The following is an 18,773-nucleotide window of genomic DNA, read 5'->3' on the forward strand; positions in this document are numbered from 1 at the left end:
AGTACAAGCAAAAACAGATTCTGGAAAAACAATAAAAACATTTTCTTGACTGGGTAAATAAAACCTCTTTTAATTGCAATCAAAGTTGCAGTGGGTACTATATTGTCAAAACATTTGATAAAATGAACATTTTTCATCATTACTGTACAAATGAATTACTGTAGAACGGAAGCATTTTAGTTCCAGCTGACATTGTACAAGAGTTTATTAGATGAGTACGGCGCTGGCGGTCGTTGCTCCATCAGAACTGGATGGTCGACTGTGACCCTGAGCTCGGAGAAAAGGTAGGCAATTGCTGAAGCCCAGTTTACAAAGTAACTGTATTAACTCATTGCGAAAGCGCACCCCAACAAAGGCATACAAGAAAGGGTTCAGGCAACAGTGTGAGAGACCGAGGCTTTTTGTCACATCAAGGGCTAGTCGCAGTTGGACGGAAAGTTCACAGGTTTCATGAGAGATAAGGTCCAGGTCCACCATAGTTGTTATCAGTAAGGTGATATTATATGGCAGCCAACAGTAGAAAAAGACGAGAGTGATGAATAAAGCCAGTCTAACTGCTCCTTGCTTTGCTTGGCTTTTCTGAGTCTTGCACAATGTAACTACCACTGCTGTGTAACAATAGCTCATGACAGCCAGAGGTAGGAAAAAGCACACATGATCTAAGACACTATTAGTCAAAACCCAGTTGTTTGCATGGATAAGGTGAACATGATAGAAACAGGAGAGCCTAGATATTTGTCTGTCTTCTCTCACAGAAAGAAACACAGCATTGGGTATTGATAACCCCAAACAGACCAGCCATAATGTAATGCATGTTAGGTGCACTGTTCTCGGACGTCGACTTTGCATACTAGGAATGGCATGAACAATGGCCAAGTACCGATCGAACCCAATGCAAGCTAAAAGGAAACTCCCACAGTGCAGGTTAAGATTTTGCACCAGGCCCGTCAGCTTGCAGAGAAACTCCCCAAACAGCCAGCCGGCCACACTGTCGACTATGTCAAAAGGAAATGTGAAAAGGAGCATGAGGTCCGCCAAGGCGAGGTGCAGCAGGTAGATCTCAGTGATGCGCAGGAGGCGCCAACGTCTCAGGAGGACTGTTACCATCAGGCCATTCCCTGCCACGCCCAGCAGGAAGATCAAGCTGTACAGCACAGGTTGGAAAACGGCACGAAAGAGCTGCAGGGCAGTCCCCTCATCATCACAGACTGTGTTATAATCATCTGGATATGTGTAATTATCCACATCTGGATATGTGTAATTATCCACATCTATGTCTGGCAGCTGTAAAGAATATAAAGGGGAAAAATGGTCATTTTAATAACCTCATCACAGTTTGAGAATCACTTTGTGTGTGTGTGGAATAATACACAATTATCTCCTTGAACGATTTGGGCTGAATTCTAATAGCTGTTTTTCAATAATGAAATGATAAATGAATCATTGCTTTAGCTTAGCTTTGCTTTAAAAGCTATTTTTTGATTGTCTTTGTTCCGGTTTTCTCAGTCAAATTATTAGGCAGGAAACACAGAATAGGCCAGATTGTTTTCACTTCCCCTTACCAGTAAATAGAAGCTGTTTTGGGCAAATATGCCAAAACATCCTACTTTGGCTGTATACTAATAAATGCAAAACCACTTTATTTTTACTCCCCAATCAACAACCAAGTTAATATATCTGCTGGAGAAATCACAGCTATTAAAAGCCTAAAATGACCATTTCTCTGTTAAATAATGGCATTAAGTAAGTGACCAAGAAAACCACCAAAAACATATCTCTGTATCTTTATTAAAATATAGATAAAATGTGTTTGTTACAGCCATGTGGGTAAATCTTGGTCACTTGAATGTATATCTTACACTGCAGTATAGTGAAATGTGCTTGTACTTCCTGTTAGTGCTAAAATGTGATGATGTACAAACATACATTTATGCACAACACTGAATACATACTCTGGTAATATTAGGAGCAAAATGTACTTTGTGCCAAAGTTACTCCCGTGTTGTCATGGGACTTCTCTAAAAAATATTGGGCTTTTGCATAAGACTGGTAAATATTTTTTTTATGATATTTAGATATTTTTGTCATACTTTTGTGATAACAGTTCCCCTTATAAACGAAAATGTTTGATGAAACTAAACTTTAAAGTTTGAATCTATATAATCTTATTAGAATATGCTTGTAATCATTGCTGTGAATGTTAATATTGATCCTAAAGTTCAGAATGACTACTACATGTTAACCTCTTCTTCACAATGTTTTAACATTTATAATGTCATTTCCTCTATACAAATCAAGTTTCTCCATTTGATTCATTTAAAGATCATCAGAAAGATAATATGTGATGTGATTTCAACACAGATGGCAGCATTTGTGTAAAATATTATCTTTACTTTGATTTGGTGATAAATCAATTGCAAGTTATTTGAAGCCTATGATTAGAAATATATCACCCTACAGTATTCTCCTTTAATGATAAACATATAGGATGTATTACAGTGACTTTCCTCATTGCTTATTTCCCTGGTGAGTAAACAGGAAAGAAGCAGTATACACCCAACGTAGCAAACCTGCATCTGTTTCTGGGCATTTCTACGGTTCAGTAATTTAAGCTACTGTAGTATATGTATTATGTTTCTCAACTTTGTGACAATTTAAAAGGCTACATGTTGCTTATAACCTTAAAATCGCTTGCATTAAAATGCCAGAACCAGCAGCAGAGGGGTAGAACATTTTAAAGAGTCACGCTATGCTGTCTGAAACAGATTGAATCTATTGGAATGTGTCCACTAGCAGTTCAAGGACATTTGACATCACACTAAATCACAGTAAGACTTACCCTGTTGCTTACAATAGCACCTACTGTTTTAAGTTTATAAAAAAAAAAGAAAATGCTACATTTGCACAACTAAAATTAGATTTAGATCAGATTATTACTGACTATCATATAAAATAGACCTTTAAAAGCATCTACAGCAATTTACCATTCAATTCTTAATTATGTCTTACCTCAAAGGTAAAGGTGTGTGTTACAGCCATGTGGGTAAATCCTGGTCACTTGAATGTATAGCTTACACTGCAGTGTAGTGAAATGTGCTTGTACTTCCTGTTAGTGCTGGTTCTTATTTGCCTTGTCAATTTATCCATTGGGGGTGCGTTTGGTGGAAACAGCCTGTCAAATCAGACGAAAGCTTTAAATACGGCTTTAAGCAAAACAGAGCAGCAAGTCCGAGTAAAAACACCCTACAGCGTATTTTAGCTTTTGACAAGCAAGAGGCAATCATACTGAACCGGTCTGAGTTATTTGGGTATTTTTTTGCAAAAAATACCAAATCTTTTATGAATACAACATCCAGAAATCCTCAATAATAAGTTGCATGTTGGTGTGACTGAGATCACCACAGGCATCATCCAGCTGTGTGACTGGTATCAGTTCTGTTTTTATTGATTGCATCATTTATGAAAAAAAAAGGTAAACACAGCCCTTATTTATAATTTACCATGATCTTACAGATACTTGGAGTGGGGAGGATCAGAAAGTCTAGTTTGCTGCTGTAGCCGTTGGCAGGATACATTCAGGTGGAGGAAGATGCAACGAACCCTTGAGCAAGGCCCTCAACCCCCAACTGCTCCAGTGGAGTGGAGCTGCTCAATAGCCAGCAGATCAGACAATGGTTGCCCTTGGCACGTAAATGTCACGTGCTGATTCCAGTTTTTCCTTATAGCAATAACAATGTAAAGCTGCTATGCCACTTTGTTTTTGCGAGCAGCACCAGTATAAAACTAGAAAAACCATGCCGCCCTAATTATCCACCATTTCTTAATGCAGGTAGCTATCAGCTGTTAAATATATGTATATGTTGTACTATTGTAATTATTATGTAGGCTTTATAAACCTAGTTACAGTATGATATGGAGCAGTAGAGTGCAGTTTACGTAACTTTAATGAAATAAAAAATATTTTAAACGTGATCATAAAACACAATAAACACACAATTAATATGTTATCGTTCCAGCAAGGTGCTTAACCGTTAATGAAGAAACCCTTATTGCAGAGGAATATCTTACGGACACTTTTCTTTTAGTATGCACCGTCAATTATCTTACTTTTTTAATGCGAAGTCAAGTTACTGTGCTCTGACAAGATTTGTATCTGATTCCGGTTACGCCAGAAGGACTTCAAAGTAAAAGACCCGAAACGTAAAAAGTCACTTACAAAATAAAAGATGTCAGGAAGTGATTATCTTGGGTAACTTGCAGGAAATATTCACCTTAGAAACAGAACCTGTTAAGAGTCATTTACATACGGTGCCTGTATTTCCTCTGGGTTGGCATTTCTATACATTTTCACATTTGTACCCCTCAATTTGGGTAGAAAAACAAATAGAGGACAAGCACAATACATGAGTCTATGCCACACACATTTGAATAAAAGAGTTCACTGACGGTACATAATACCAACACAAACTCGGGTTCGGTAGATGCGGATTAGTAGATGTTAAGATGGTCCGAACGTATAATTTTGACAGGACACCCTGCAGGTAAATCGCTGATTTGAAATGAAATCAGCTGATTCGTTTGATGGGGGCGGGTTCAAATACGAGTGGAAGCCATCTTGAACGTTTGGTTGACAAGACTCTTTCGTAGTCAGCTAAAAAGAAATTAGTACACCTTATAAACACCGCATAGAGAACCGATTATTGAATATATCCAAGGTAATTGCATGCTCATTTAGACGGTTTATATTTCTGGATGGTTGTTAACCGGATTCTCCACTATTTCGTGGTGACTTTTACAATTGGCGTTCACTGTTTGCCATCGTTAGCCAGTTTGTTAGCTTGCTAGCAGAGACCTAGCACGGCAATGGATTCGGCTGAGCAAGCCAACGATAGCTAGTTCATGGTGGATATCCAGTTGTTTGTTTGCTAACGTTGGGAAAGGTGTCAGCTGCTCTAGCGTTATAACATACCAACTGTATTAAAATATTCGTAAACTGGTATTTTAACGTGGTTATCGAAACCGCATAACATTACCACGAAGCTTAAGCGTCATGTGCTAACGTCAGTTAGCCAGATATTAGACGTTAGCTTGGTTACCCTCTAACGTTAGTTACACGGTTGGATTTAACAGACAGTAAATGTTTTTGGTCAGCCATATGTTCAAATATTTATCAAATTAATCTTCACGGGCGGTGGACTGGAGATATCTGTACAGATAATCTATTTATGGGATTGACCTTCCGCATTTCAACACTGTTTTCATAGTGTTGGCAACGGTCAACGTACGTGAACTAAACAACATTACTAGCTAACATGAGCTACCACTGTGTAGCTAACTGTGCAGCTAACCTATGACGTTAGGCCAGCACTCTAGCGCTGCTGTCGCTTATTGGTCAGCTACATTTAACTCGATATGTCTCTATACCATTTAAATACAGCATATTGCATCTTGCCACACAATTGCCATTTCTTGTCGGGTACGATGTTTTGAACACTTTGTCTCTGTATGTTTCAGGGTTGGAGAAACCTGAGAGGACGCAGCGGCTCAGTGACGCTACACAAGATGGCCAGATAAACAAGCCAACACTTGAGAGCTAGCTACGCCTTCTGGTATATGATAATACATGTGACAATGGCAGATTACTTTAATGCTAAGAACTGATTTGCTTCGGAAATCCATGTTTCGAAGATATCTGAAAATTAAATGGGGGGATTTGTTTATTTTGACACTTGATGTCCCAGAAACTGCAACGTTGTTGTGGAACCTGCTGTGACACGATTTGAACAATTTACATTTGGATGATAAAAGTCTCAAGAGGGAAGGACAATCTTAAGTTTTGAGTGGTTCCAGCCGACTGGACTCACTTCATTTAGAGACTGTAAAACATTTCATAGCTATTGGAGCAGAAAAGCTAAGTAGACATGAGTACCGCTAGGACAGAGAACCCAATGATTTTGGGCTTGTCCAACCAGAATGGGCAGCTCAGAGGCTCCGTTAAGCCTGCTGGAGCACCAGGTGGAGGCGGAGGAGGTCCTCAACAACAGCAACTTAATCAGATGAAAGGCACAATCAACAATGGTAACTCCCAACTGGCCCCGACAACTAATTCTGTCATCAAGTAAGTTGTTCAATACTAGAAATCCAAAAATGTGGATGTTGGCACAAGTATTACTAGCAATTCTTTGTTATGCTTGTTGCTTACAAGAACCTAACTCCCACAGGCCTGGAGATGACTGGAAGAAGAGTTTGAAGTTGCCCCCAAAAGACATGAGGATGAGAACTTCGGTTGGTACAAAATAGATCTCCTTTTATTGAGCTGAAAATCTTCCAGTTTGGAAGTAGAAATTGCCGATGCACATTTTTCTTGTGCTTTTGATGGGTCCTTCTGTTAATGCTTCGTTAATTGAATGCTAATTAATCCCTTGTTATGATTCCAGGATGTGACCGCAACTAAAGGCAACGAGTTTGAAGATTATTGCCTAAAGAGAGAGCTGCTCATGGGAATCTTTGAGATGGGCTGGGAGAAGCCGTCTCCAATCCAGGTACATTCAGACCCAACTCAGATTTGATCCCTTTTGACAGCTGGACAAGAAGGTGTCTTTGTGCTTAAGGTTCCTAATTTCATAATTATGGAGTTCGGTGTATTTGAAAAAAAGCCTGATAGTCATTCCAGTACCATGACTTTGATAAGTTACCAAAACTGGCTTTCATACTTTTGCTGATTTTAAATAGCTCTTGCGTCTAGATGAAAATATAACCGAACGATGGGGATTTGTTTACACTCTGGTTAGTGTGGAGTTTAGGGTTAACAATTGGACAGGTTTATAATCGGGTTTTGAAAGTGAGCCTTTACACTTGAAATTAAATGGAATGACTTTTAGCCTTGCTAGTGTAAGAGGGTTAAAATGCACTCTATGAATTCTTATTACCAATTTTTATTTGATCATATGATTCAACAAGTATTCATCATTTATTGATTTTCTTTTTTGAGTATGTGGATTTTATCTTGAGTTATTTTCAATCGGCTTTATTTTTTTATGTTTCCTGTGCAAATGGTGATACTGCACATCACGCCCTCAAAGTGCTCTTTTGCATTGTTGAGGGAGCAGAAAGAGAGACCAGAAGGCAATTAATGAGTTGTATGTTTTCTCCTGTCGGAGAAAGTAAATGCTGGAAAACAGTCTCTCGAGTTGGGTTAAACCTAACGTCTGTTATACTAGTGCCATGGCAATGTTGGTCGGTCAACCACTGATTTGATTGCAATGCAGTTTTGTAAATTCTTGGTTCCCAGACTATATATTTGAATGACTTTGACGATCCCTTGAGTTCTCCTTATCTGACCCATTCCGATATACCCCTAAAACAGGGGCCGAATCCGGCCCACCACGTCACGTTATGTGGCCCGCGAATCCGTCAGCAAAAAAAAACGTTTTAAGAAATTAAATAAAAAAATTACAAGTTAGACTTGATAATAAAAATATCCCCATAGTCGAAGTTATGAGATAGAAAGTCAAAATCATGAGATGAAAAGTCATAATTATGAGATACTTAAACAGTCATAGAAGCAGCTCTTTGGCTGGTTATCCTACATTTGACATGGAAATGTATTGTGAGTACATTGAAGACGACTTTAAACTTGGCTTTACAACACATGAAATAATTCACGTGGGATTGTGCAAACGCACCCTTGAAAGGATTTTAAGCATTGAACAAAGTTATTGTAATATCTTGTTTGATATTTGTCTTTGCTATTTTCTTTAAAGGTTTGATAGAGTAATGTGGGTTTCTTAACCCTAAATTAAAAGGATTTAAGTTATAATAACAGAAATGTGCTTAAATATATTTTTACATTTATATAACTGCATGTACAATATTTTTACACTTGAATAAACAATAATCAAATGCAGAGACTGTTATTTACCAATATGTTAGGAGTAGTTACATTTACAGTCTTACATTTACAACCGGCCCTTTGAGGGAAACCATGATGATGATGCTGATGTGGCCCAGAGTGAAGATGAGTTTGAGACCCCTGCCCTAAAAGGTCTCGACCTGCTTTGCTGAGCAGCCTGATTGGCAGATATTATCAGGCCAGTGACCCTGGACTGTTGCTCTTTTACTTTTCATCCAGTCACTCTTCATGTTACTTTAAGTGACCGACTATTGAATGTTTGAATATATTTAGTTCGAGAAAACATGATTTGGTATGTGCCAAAAATGCACTGACTGTACCATCCATAAAAAGTAGTATTGTGTATGAATCTGTCATTACTGCTTTTTGCGCAGGAGGAAAGCATTCCCATTGCACTGTCAGGAAGGGATATCTTGGCCAGAGCCAAAAATGGCACGGGAAAGAGTGGAGCCTACCTCATTCCCTTACTTGAACGCATTGACCTGAAGAGGGACTTCATTCAAGGTGAGCAAGCTCACTTCCTGCCGCAGTAAATGTCAGAAGGTTGACACTTGACCCTTTCCTAATCTTAATCAGTCATTTATTTTTCAAACTAAAATTCTGAGGTTCCAGCACTTCAAAAGGTAATATTGGCTGGTTTTCTTAGCCTGATAGTAAATACAATATCTCAACATCTGTCCTTAATTAACATGAATGTTAGTTGTAGACCGATTTGTATGGTTTTATTTAAACATGAGTTGAATGATCACCCACTGTGTGAAACTGCTTTGTGTGTGTGCGCACTGTATGGAATGTCTAAAAGCCCTAATCTGGGTGTCTTTGTAACAATGGGTCTCATGCAAGAACATATTTGTATACTTATCTTAACTTTCTCCTGTTTTTTTCGTGTCGGGCTCGTTGGAGTGTGCCACGTCAGATTCAGCAAACACTTCTAACCGCCGATAACTGTGTATGACGTAAACATGATGAATACCACGTGTGCTTAAATATGCAGCGGCTCATGAGAATAGGACATTAGCATAAGTAACGCCCCAATAATACCATGTAAAGCTAAGCGTCCAGCCCCATATGTCCAGAAGTGGTCATTCATAAACATGGCACCAAAGAACCTACCAAGGTCAAAGATTTTACTCCTGCTTTTGGAAATCCATAAATGAAAAGCTATACTTTTTAAAACCGTCGGCAGCACAACAAGGCAATAGATGACTGCAACGGGAGAGGGATAATCATAAAGGATTAAGTGTCTTGATGATTTTAATGGTTAGGAAAAAGCTGTTTAAGGGTCCAAATTGAGACCAAGCCAGCTCAATGTTTATGTGAGTAGTCTTATCACAGGTTTGTGTCTCTGTGTTTCCAGCTGTGGTCATAGTGCCCACCCGAGAACTGGCTCTGCAAGTAAGCCAAATATGTATCCAGGTCAGCAAACACATGGGTGGAGTAAAGGTAATGGCAACCACAGGTGGAACCAACCTACGTGACGACATCATGAGACTCGATGAAACGGGTAAACTTGCACACATTGTCGTCACCCTGATGTTATGAAACTGTTGGTCTTCATACTAAATGCTGTGTTCATATTTATCTGAAACGGCCAAATATTCATATTGGTCTCATTCTAAACTGTCCTCTTCAGCAAAAGACAATTAATGTGTCCGGGTTGTTTTCATAATTCATTTTATACTAGCAAATGAAAATATCTTGTTTGACATTTAAGGGACTCTGTCCTTGGTTGGATGTGAATGGATTCTGTCCTCTTTGGTTTGAAATTGGTGAACTGGGCCTCTCTATGTGATTATTTATAACTTACTGGCCACATCACAAATCTACAATGTTAGGTGCTTGTTCTTAATATTGTCAGTGCGATAGACAATCTTCTTACATTCTGAGGCTATACATTTAATAATCTTCAGTCAAGTCTTAACACTACCATTCATACCAATGCTTTATTCATTTTACAGTACATGTGATCATTGCCACTCCTGGGAGAATTTTAGACCTCATCAAGAAAGGAGTGGCCAAAGTCAATCAAGTGCAGATGGTCGTTCTGGATGAAGTAAGTAGCGTAGTTTGACCAACATGGCTTTAATCCTAAATGTAGAAGTGTGACCTTTATACATATTGAAGCATTCTCTTTTGATGGCTCCCCCCCATGTCTCTCTGCTCAATAGGCTGACAAACTCCTGTCTCAGGACTTTGTGGTTATGATGGAGGAGATGCTAAGCTTCCTGCACAAACAGAGGCAAATCCTGCTTTATTCTGCAACCTTCCCTATCAGCGTTCAGAAGTTTATGGTACACGTTTCTTATCTTTTGTTTTTGAAGTACTTGTTTCATGATTTCTTATTGCTAATTAACAAATCTGCCGCCATAATCTGTAGCACAACCTGAACGACTCCTGTCTTCACCTGCTTTGTAGAATGCACACTTGCAGAAACCCTATGAGATCAACCTGATGGAGGAGCTGACACTGAAGGGTGTGACTCAGTATTACGCTTATGTGACTGAAAGGCAAAAAGTCCACTGCCTTAACACCTTGTTCTCCAGGGTAAGTATTGCCTCCCTGCACTTCATGATCCTGTGTTAGTTCATTTCAGATGTCATTCAAACTGTTGTGAAATGCCAACTGGACTCCAGTCTTTTAATGCGTATATATATATGTATGTATGTATATGGGTATTTTTACCGGTCCTAATACAAATGTCAGCGTTTTTGTTTTGCATTGGACATTAGGAAATGTAAATGATTGGATACTATTAAAACAAATAGCTGGAATCCTCACAATTCAAACATTGATTTCACCAGGATTAACTGCTGTTGGTGCCTTTTTATTTTTATTTTTTACAGCTCCAGATCAACCAGTCAATAATCTTCTGCAACTCCTCTCAGAGAGTGGAACTCCTTGCCAAGAAGATCTCCCAGCTTGGTTATTCATGTTTCTACATTCATGCCAAGATGAGACAGGTCAGCTCAAAGTACTGCCTCCGAAATGCCAGCTCTACCAGCTTTAAGACCAAAATACACATGGGTGGCGATGGTCCCAGAACAGCTGCTACTATTACTTTTGGTGTGCATGAAAATGTTGCATCCCATAGACGTGCATAACCTTTCACTACAGTTTACACCAACTCTCTATTTCTGGGGTGTTGCTGCTGCTACTAGTTTTTTTCAGAAGAGAAACAGTCCTGTTGACACCTGCGTAACTACATATACTCCACATATTTGTCATTTACTCCTACAGTTTGCCTTTAATCAGGGATTCTTCTTTAACAGACAACCGTTGTCCGACTTTAAAAAAAAAGAGCCGGAGCGGTGGAACATTTTGTAATAGTTTCATGTCTGAACACTGGGAAATCCAGATAGCCAGGGCAAGCCTACCTTGAATACATTTAATATATTTAAATTATAACCCAGCATTGCAGCTTAGCTTGTACTTTACATAGTAAAACATTTTACAGACCATAACAATAGAGCTATAGACTCATAACATGGTTCCACAGCAATACAAAAAGTGTTGTATTACAGAATCCATAACACATGAGGTTCACATGTGTTTTCTGCTCTCCAGGAGCATCGCAACCGTGTGTTCCACGACTTCAGAAACGGCCTCTGCCGGAATCTCGTCTGCACTGGTAAGTGGTAGAGCATTGTGAAACACTATAGAAGCTATTGTGAGACGGTCTACACATTATACCAGTGTTTTCCATGTAGAGTTGTGATGCACATTGAATCTTCACCACTCAGGGTTGTTATTAAAACCATTTCAACTATAAGCTGTTTGACTTTTTAAAGTGAGTCCAATCAGGTTACAGCTGAGCGATTTCTTTGAGGTGCCAAAGATTAAGTTTATGTCTAGTGTAAAGGTGTTGGAAGTGCATATGTATGTTCTTGTTCAAAACTTAGTTGTCTGACACGTCCGCGTTGAGCTGATCTATTGTATTCTGATTAGCATCGCAACTCAAGTGAGATTTACACACACGAGAGACGCACAACAGGACACGTACGCGAGTCTCCAAAAAGAGGAATGTGGACAGCACGACCAGAGTCTTTAACCAATAATGGACAGACTATTAAATGTTCATTCCTCCCACGGGCAGTTCAAATCCAGTGTCTCGTGTGTTCAGAGACTGATTATTTAAAGCAGCAATGTGCAGCGCCACTACGAGACAAAGCACAAATCCTTTGAGCAAACGTACCCACTCGCATCTGAAATACAGACACAGAAAATGTTCATAATCCCAACACATTAATTCACTGCCCAACAGTGATGTAAACTGAGAGAATAGAGCTGAAACAAGTGGTTTAAATAACTCGTACTTGTACACATTTCTCTTTTTAGAAGATGAGAAAAATCTAATGTTTTTCTTGAGTGACCTCACTTTACCCTGAATAAACTAAATGTAGAGCTGCAGGACAAAGACAATAAAGTTAAACATTTACTTTATTTCAAGATAAACATTTTTCAAAAGCTTTATTTAATTCAGTCTTAAATGTAGCCCTTATTTTACTTGAACTGAGAACATTTATTATTAGTGTATTTATAATTCATCCAGGTCAATTTGAAAACTGACAAATATTGCTGCAATATTATTCAATTAAAGTTTCTTTATTTGATTGATAATCGGTTTACTACATAAAAATGTTGATGCAGCTACTAGCTATTTTAATATACATCAAACTAAATCATTGTGATGGTCCGGCCCTTTGTATTAGCAAGTTCTCTCTAACTGGACCTCGTTGAATTTGAATTGAACCCCTGTGGTCGACGATGTAAAATACTTTGAATGATGGTCGCCTTTTTAGGGCTATCGCTATTAACTGTTGTGAAATAATGAACAAAAAGAACCCAGGCTGAGCTTGATGCCACTTTAACAAACACTTGAGGCAAATTGTCCATTTGTGCCGTCATTCTAATGTCAGGTGGCAGAAAGTGGAACATTTGTGAGGTTAAAATGTTTGAAGCAATGCTCCAGCTATGCCTCACTAAAACCTTTCTGCTCTTAATCAACGTTTTCATAGTAAAAACAATGTGCGCGGGTGCTTCTTCAATCTGATTTGTAGCTAAATGGTTTTGTAAGGCCCGAAGATGAACCAGATTTATTTCTTTCATACACAGAAATTAGTTTTAATCGTTAAAGTGTCAGAAGGTGAATAGAGAAAGTGGGAAGTGGTTGCTATGGTTACCATGCATAGGCCCCCCCCCCCCCCCCCCCATCGCCCGCTTGAAGCAGAACATTGTCATTATGATCCATACGACAGCGCTGGTGGCAGAGCTCTACAGAAGGATTTATGACAAAAGGGAATTATTTGTTCCGTCATAGTCATAAACTCCAAAAATGTTTCAGCAGCCTTTGGAGGCGACAGCAGAAAGTGCTAAAACAATAACAGAAGTAATTTTCATTATAGCAGGAGTAAAAAGTGATTTCACAGCATAAAAATATATTTTTTGATTTATAGCCTATATCTGTTCATACAATGTCATTCAGAAATGTTGTTTGGTTACCAACTTATTAGAAAAATAGAGTGGCCAGTGAGGAAAACGCTACTTTAATTTCCAGCAGGAGAATTGTGTCTTTTGAAACGTGCTCTACTGGCGTATCAGTGAAGACTCAGCGTGCACTCTGAACTTTCACTGACGGATATACACTTGGGGTGCCTTTAAGAGATATTTGTTTTTATTCTAAAACGTAGATTTTTGTTCACATAGATACTTTATTAATCCCGCCTGCTAAAAATATTGAGTATACAAATGCACACTATATAGAATAATATTAACTAACTAAACTGTAGTGCAAAGTTAACTTAACTAGCTAAACTTACGAGATGGATAACATACTTCTGAGTTAAATATTTGACTTTACATTTTACTAGAGGAAGATCACGGCCATAATGAAGTGACGCAACATATTTAATTCTGTTACCTGTGAGAGCTCACCAAAAAAATGCAGAGCAACAGCGCGCTGTTGCTCTGCATTTTAGTAATTGAGGGTTTGCTCCCATGATTTGATTGCGACACTCGTACACTGTAATTGTGATGACTCATCATGCACACAAACAGATGGACACAAGTGTGTTCACATTTCCAAACGGAGCTCTATTTTGTTTCCATCGGTTTGTTCTGTGGTAGTGTTGTCACAATACTGGAATTTCTAACTTCAATAAAACACCTTGAAAAATATACATTTTTAATACCACGGGGAGCATTTTTATTAGAGATAAATAGCTGTCTGTTTATCACCTTGGTGTCTGAGAGAAGGGAGAGCAGAAAGTGCAGATGGTACCCGTGTAACTGCGAAAAATGAATATTAATAACTGTTCAGTAGATATACTTAAATATTTGCAGTTTGTAGTGGCTCGTGTGGGTTGAGATATGCTACACAACATTTTGATCCAGATGTGTGATGTGTTGATGTAGGTTTGATTTCTTTCCTTTTCTGCAGACCTCTTCACAAGAGGAATTGACATTCAAGCTGTGAATGTTGTGATCAATTTCGACTTTCCCAAGCTGGGAGAAACGTACCTTCATCGCATCGGTAGATCTGGTAAGAGCTCATATTACTTGCATTAAAGTAGTGGTTTCAGTTGTTTTTCTGCTGTGCAGCCTCTTCTCCGGTACAAAGACTTATTTTGATTAGCAAACAATGATGCTAAAAATAATAACTTGACCCTTCACATCCTTGATATCCAGGCCGCTTTGGACACTTGGGTCTGGCCATCAACCTCATCACTTACGATGATCGCTTCAACCTGAAGGGGATTGAGGAGCAGCTCGGAACGGAGATCAAGCCCATCCCCGGCATCATCGACAAGAGCCTCTATGTGGCCGAGTACCACAGCGAGAGTGGCGAAGAAGTCAAGCCATGAGCCAGTGAGTTCAATATGCACAAATATTTACTCTGTTTTCACATTTCCTGTCTTTTTCATGTCGGTGCAGCAATTTTAACACAGAGGCCTGATCAGAGATTATTATGGCCGACATTACATGTTGCTCTGCTATTAGTATATTAGTATGCTCTGGCATAACTCAGTGGCACAACTAAAGGTAATTTATCCATTATTACTGTCATTACCTTGATGGTGTATTTCCTGCCGTGCCCTGTGAGAAAGGTCTATTGCTGCCTTTAAACATGTCGGAAGATGTATGAAGATGTGCAATAACTGTCCCTAAAATATTGTCTGAAAGCTCTGTGTAACATAAGTTCTAACCTGAAGTGTCCTTCACGTTACAGTTAAGTCAAGCAGGGATATTGTTGTTTTTAACAGTGTTCTGTTGTAAAATGATAAACACTTAAAAATAACTGTCATCATTTTTGGGGTTCTAATGTAAATAGAGTCGGAGTTACAACTAACTTATTCTCTCTCTTCTCTCTCTACAGATCAGTCACACCTCCATTCCCCTTTGTATCTTTTTTTTTCATCCCCCCTCGTCTTGGATTTCTCGTTTTTTAATTTTTTTTATGTACAGTTTCTGTCAGTCTTCCTATTTTGGATGCCACCATAAGGAATGTGTATTTTGATGGGACGCGTTTCGGAAGAACTCATTTGCCTTTTTATGGGGCTCTGTGCTGCACCAACACACCCTGAAGACATGAGCACCGGGAGGAAAGCACGGGACCAAGTCTAAAATGTATCAATGCACATTGTGAAGATTCATATCCACCAATGACGCAAAGCCAGCACCAACAGACCGCTATACGACACCCTCCATTCTCCGTGTTTTTATTTTGGGAAGTTTTAACCAATTTGTATCAAGTGCCTTAACAAGCAGATCAACTCGTTCTAAAGTAATAACCCTTCATTATCCGTCATCCCACACACTCACGTTCGCCTAATTGAAAATTTGTTCCACTAGTTTAATGTCCGACCGCGTAGGTGAAGTCATAACTGTTTTTTGGTTGGGTCATCCTCTTTGCAAGGAGTGGAGATTAACAGGAGGGAGGCCGGTCTGAATGATCCTTTTTTTGCTGGCTTGGCATCACTTGAGTCTGGCTGATGAACAAGGACAAACTTGGATGTTCCACGGACAGAGATGCTGGATTTAGTTTCAAGAGACAGCCAGACTGTCCGGTTGCTTGTTGTAGAAGCTTGAGCTTCTAAAAGACCCAGATCCTTTACTCCGTCTTCAGCATCAGAACACTAAAGATGAATAAGCAGCCTCTCAACACCATGAGTCATGAGGATTCCTGCTTCGGTGGAGTTTAATTGTAGGGAACCTATTTTTCTTTCTTTTCTGTTTTTTGTGTGTCCTGTGTTTCACCTTCTTATGGATGGCCATACTTTATTCTGCGAGATGTGCAGCCAACATGTGGGGGGCACCTTAAACCCTGTGTATATACCTTCATTTTAAGATTGTTTTAAACAAGTTCAAAAGGCTGGCCAACAAACTGAAAAGACCCCCACCCCCCCTCCTCTTGTTAGCACTGGAGACTTTTCTTAACTTGGTTTGTTAGATCTGCAATATTGGCCTGTGAATTTATTTATAATTTTAGAAATTGCAGAGTTTATTAGAATCTAAAACACTTAAAGGAGCTTGTGCATGAAATTTCTTTTGGAGGCAGAGTTCACTAATAATCTTTAGCCCCTTCCATTGATGGAGAGTGCACTTTTTCAAAGCTGCACTTAAACGGAGATTGTTTCAATTGTCGCCCGTATTCTCCTGCTACCAGTGTTAACACAGTCTAGACATTTGAGTAATGAATTCTTCGTTGTCACCAGCCTTAACTTGTGCAACTGACTCTTGAGACACACTCTAAAGATCTCCGGTTATAGTCAGTGTTATTGGAAGAGGAAATAATATTCTATCATGTAGTAGTACTACTCGCTCTCGCAGTGCAGCCGAATTGGCAGAGAATTTATTTTCCGGGGGAGGTATTAGCTGTTATGTTCTGTGTGCTCTTTAAGCGCGGCTGCATCACTTTACAAATGTTGAGGCGGAAGCTGTGGAGTTCTGTTCCCCCTTTTTGAAGAATATTTGCCAAATGAACCATCTAGACCTAAAAAGGTAGCAGGAATTCACTCTCTGTGCATTTCAAGTTAGCTGGCTTTGTTAAACCCAGCTAACCAAAGACTCTTCATTTAAAAAAAACAACCCGAGCAGGTTGGGCTGCACTTAACGCACAGAGAGATGGGTTCAGTGCAATAACGCTGACTGCACTGCTTTTTCTACACCCATGAGGCCCAAATGGGAGAAAAGTGTGATGCAGAACATCTAAAAAAACAAAATATAAAAATGGCACAAAGGGGGAATAGAGATGAAGGATTGCATATTACGATTAGTCAGACTGCTTGTTTAGAAAATAACGTGGGCGCCTCAGACTGCTGAGTTCATGACTTATTTCTCTGCCCTTTATTGTGTTGATATCTGGGGGTTTGGAATACAGTTTTTTGCGTTTTTATGCAACACGACGACCTCGTTCTGCGTGAAGGTCCTCTGACCACTCGTTTGATCAGCTGGAACCTTTTTGCGAATGAGGTTCCCTTTGTTATGGTGAGATGCTCTCTAGACTGTTCTAATCAATGAGAAGTAGTATTGCACATGTCTTTTTAAAAAAAAGAAAAAAGAATCCAAATTGTGTGACAATGTTGATCAGTTAAATAATTCCCTTTTGTATTTCTCATTGGTTAGGACTGATCCCTGTTCTCTCAGCGCTATCGTTGTCCCCTAAATACTTGTACATCTAATTTGGCTGCTTTGGGTTTGGGTGGGAGGGCCGTATTTGTTAAACATATTCAAATTAAATGAAGCGTTAGCTGAGTGAACAGGGATCTCATTGTGCAGGCACTTGGCAGCTGCCTGATTCTTGTCAGCCACTGGCAGTAATCGCCACAGCAAATGCTCTCAGAGCTAAAATTGACGATCCCTCAAGATGTAGTGTTTCCTACGTCTTGATGGAATGCTGCTTTGCTGCCAGTGGCTGCCATTTGGAAAACCTTAAAGACTGAGACAAGAGCATCTTGCCCCTGATTGGGCGACTTAATTGGAGAGTTTAGTAACTAAATTGTCTCATTCTTTAAGGTGTTTTTTTTTTTTTTTTTAATTTGTGGGGTGGCTAAATTAATGCTCTTGCTGCCCTGATGCACATGTTCATCCTCTCTCGATAGTTCTGAAACATTTCCGAAAACACAGCTTTTGTGTACAATCTGGCCGTTTATCTGTGGAGGATGTGGGAGGAGTCCGTTTGGGATTCCTTTCAAAACTGATGCATCAGTGAAATAAAATGGGGAGGAGCCTTTGGGCGGTAAAACAGGATAAGATCTAAAGTTCCAAAGTTATGTTAATGGGTTTAAAAAAGTTTGAAAAAGTTGCCCATTTCTTTTCAAGTGAAACGTTCAAGTGGAGTTAACCTTATTTAAAAAGTCTCCAAATCTAAGGAAGGATTTAAAGCCTGAGTTCATATTTCTTTTATTTTATGGAAATTTGGTCGTTATTTAATTGGCAACGTTTTCAGTGACGCTAATTTTACAATGGACTTAAAAATGTCATGAATATTATTGGATTCGATTGAAAGTTTTGTTGATAATAAAGCTCACTGAAATTTATTGTGTTTTTGTTGTCCTTGGCAACCACTGCAGTTCCTTGTTCCACCGCTTCCTCAGCGTGTTGCTCCTGCTCTCTGCACATGTAGTAGTGTTCATATAAACCCTGACCTGGAGGAAGTCCTCAGTCCGCAGGCTTTCCTGTACTCTGTTGTCGCCACAGCTTGCAGCTCAAGATGCACACGTTGGTGGTATTCAGCTTTGCATCAGTGGCTCTTTTCGCCTGTGTAAATAGCGCTTTCCCACCACCATGTGACAGGTAAGACAAACGACTGAAAGTGGTTCTTTAAGAGGTTTTTGTGAATAAGAGACTGTTCAGACCACTTCCT

At 39.3% G+C, this 18,773-nt stretch overlaps 2 protein-coding genes across 2 annotated transcripts; one reads left to right on the forward strand and one right to left on the reverse strand.

Moving 5' to 3' along the window:
* Positions 1 to 203: 203 nt before the first annotated feature.
* Positions 204 to 3,103, reverse strand: cxcr5 (chemokine (C-X-C motif) receptor 5). Its single transcript, XM_079166321.1, has 2 exons — positions 3,010 to 3,103; positions 204 to 1,284 (listed from the first exon to the last, which is right to left on the reverse strand). The coding sequence occupies exons 1-2, from the start codon at positions 3,037 to 3,039 to the stop codon at positions 208 to 210; spliced, it is 1,107 nt and encodes a 368-aa protein (XP_079022447.1). The 5' UTR covers positions 3,040 to 3,103; the 3' UTR covers positions 204 to 207.
* A 1,506-nt stretch (positions 3,104 to 4,609) lies between these two features.
* Positions 4,610 to 18,447, forward strand: ddx6 (DEAD (Asp-Glu-Ala-Asp) box helicase 6). Its single transcript, XM_079166019.1, has 14 exons — positions 4,610 to 4,715; positions 5,515 to 6,118; positions 6,222 to 6,285; positions 6,438 to 6,542; positions 8,287 to 8,416; positions 9,270 to 9,416; positions 9,871 to 9,965; positions 10,081 to 10,203; positions 10,328 to 10,456; positions 10,756 to 10,872; positions 11,477 to 11,540; positions 14,349 to 14,450; positions 14,597 to 14,776; positions 15,285 to 18,447. Exons 2-13 carry the CDS (start codon positions 5,922 to 5,924, stop codon positions 14,770 to 14,772), a joined length of 1,449 nt encoding a protein of 482 aa, XP_079022145.1. The 5' UTR covers positions 4,610 to 4,715; positions 5,515 to 5,921; the 3' UTR covers positions 14,773 to 14,776; positions 15,285 to 18,447.
* The last annotated feature ends 326 nt before the right edge of the window (positions 18,448 to 18,773 follow it).

This window comes from Pholis gunnellus (genome assembly GCF_910591455.1).
Source record: "Pholis gunnellus genome assembly, chromosome: 9".
In the NCBI taxonomy this organism is placed as follows: Eukaryota; Metazoa; Chordata; class Actinopteri; order Perciformes; family Pholidae; genus Pholis; species Pholis gunnellus.

Coding starts and splice junctions, on each gene's coding strand:
- cxcr5 (XM_079166321.1), bottom strand. CDS start 3,039: ATGGCTGTAACACACACCTTTACCTTTGAG. Junction 1,285..3,009: donor CACACACCTTTACCTTTGAG/GTAAGACATAAT, acceptor TATTCTTTACAG/CTGCCAGACATAGATGTGGA.
- ddx6 (XM_079166019.1), top strand. CDS start 5,922: ATGAGTACCGCTAGGACAGAGAACCCAATGATTTTGGGCTTGTCCAAC. Junction 8,417..9,269: donor GAAGAGGGACTTCATTCAAG/GTGAGCAAGCTC, acceptor CTGTGTTTCCAG/CTGTGGTCATAGTGCCCACC. Junction 10,457..10,755: donor TTAACACCTTGTTCTCCAGG/GTAAGTATTGCC, acceptor TATTTTTTACAG/CTCCAGATCAACCAGTCAAT.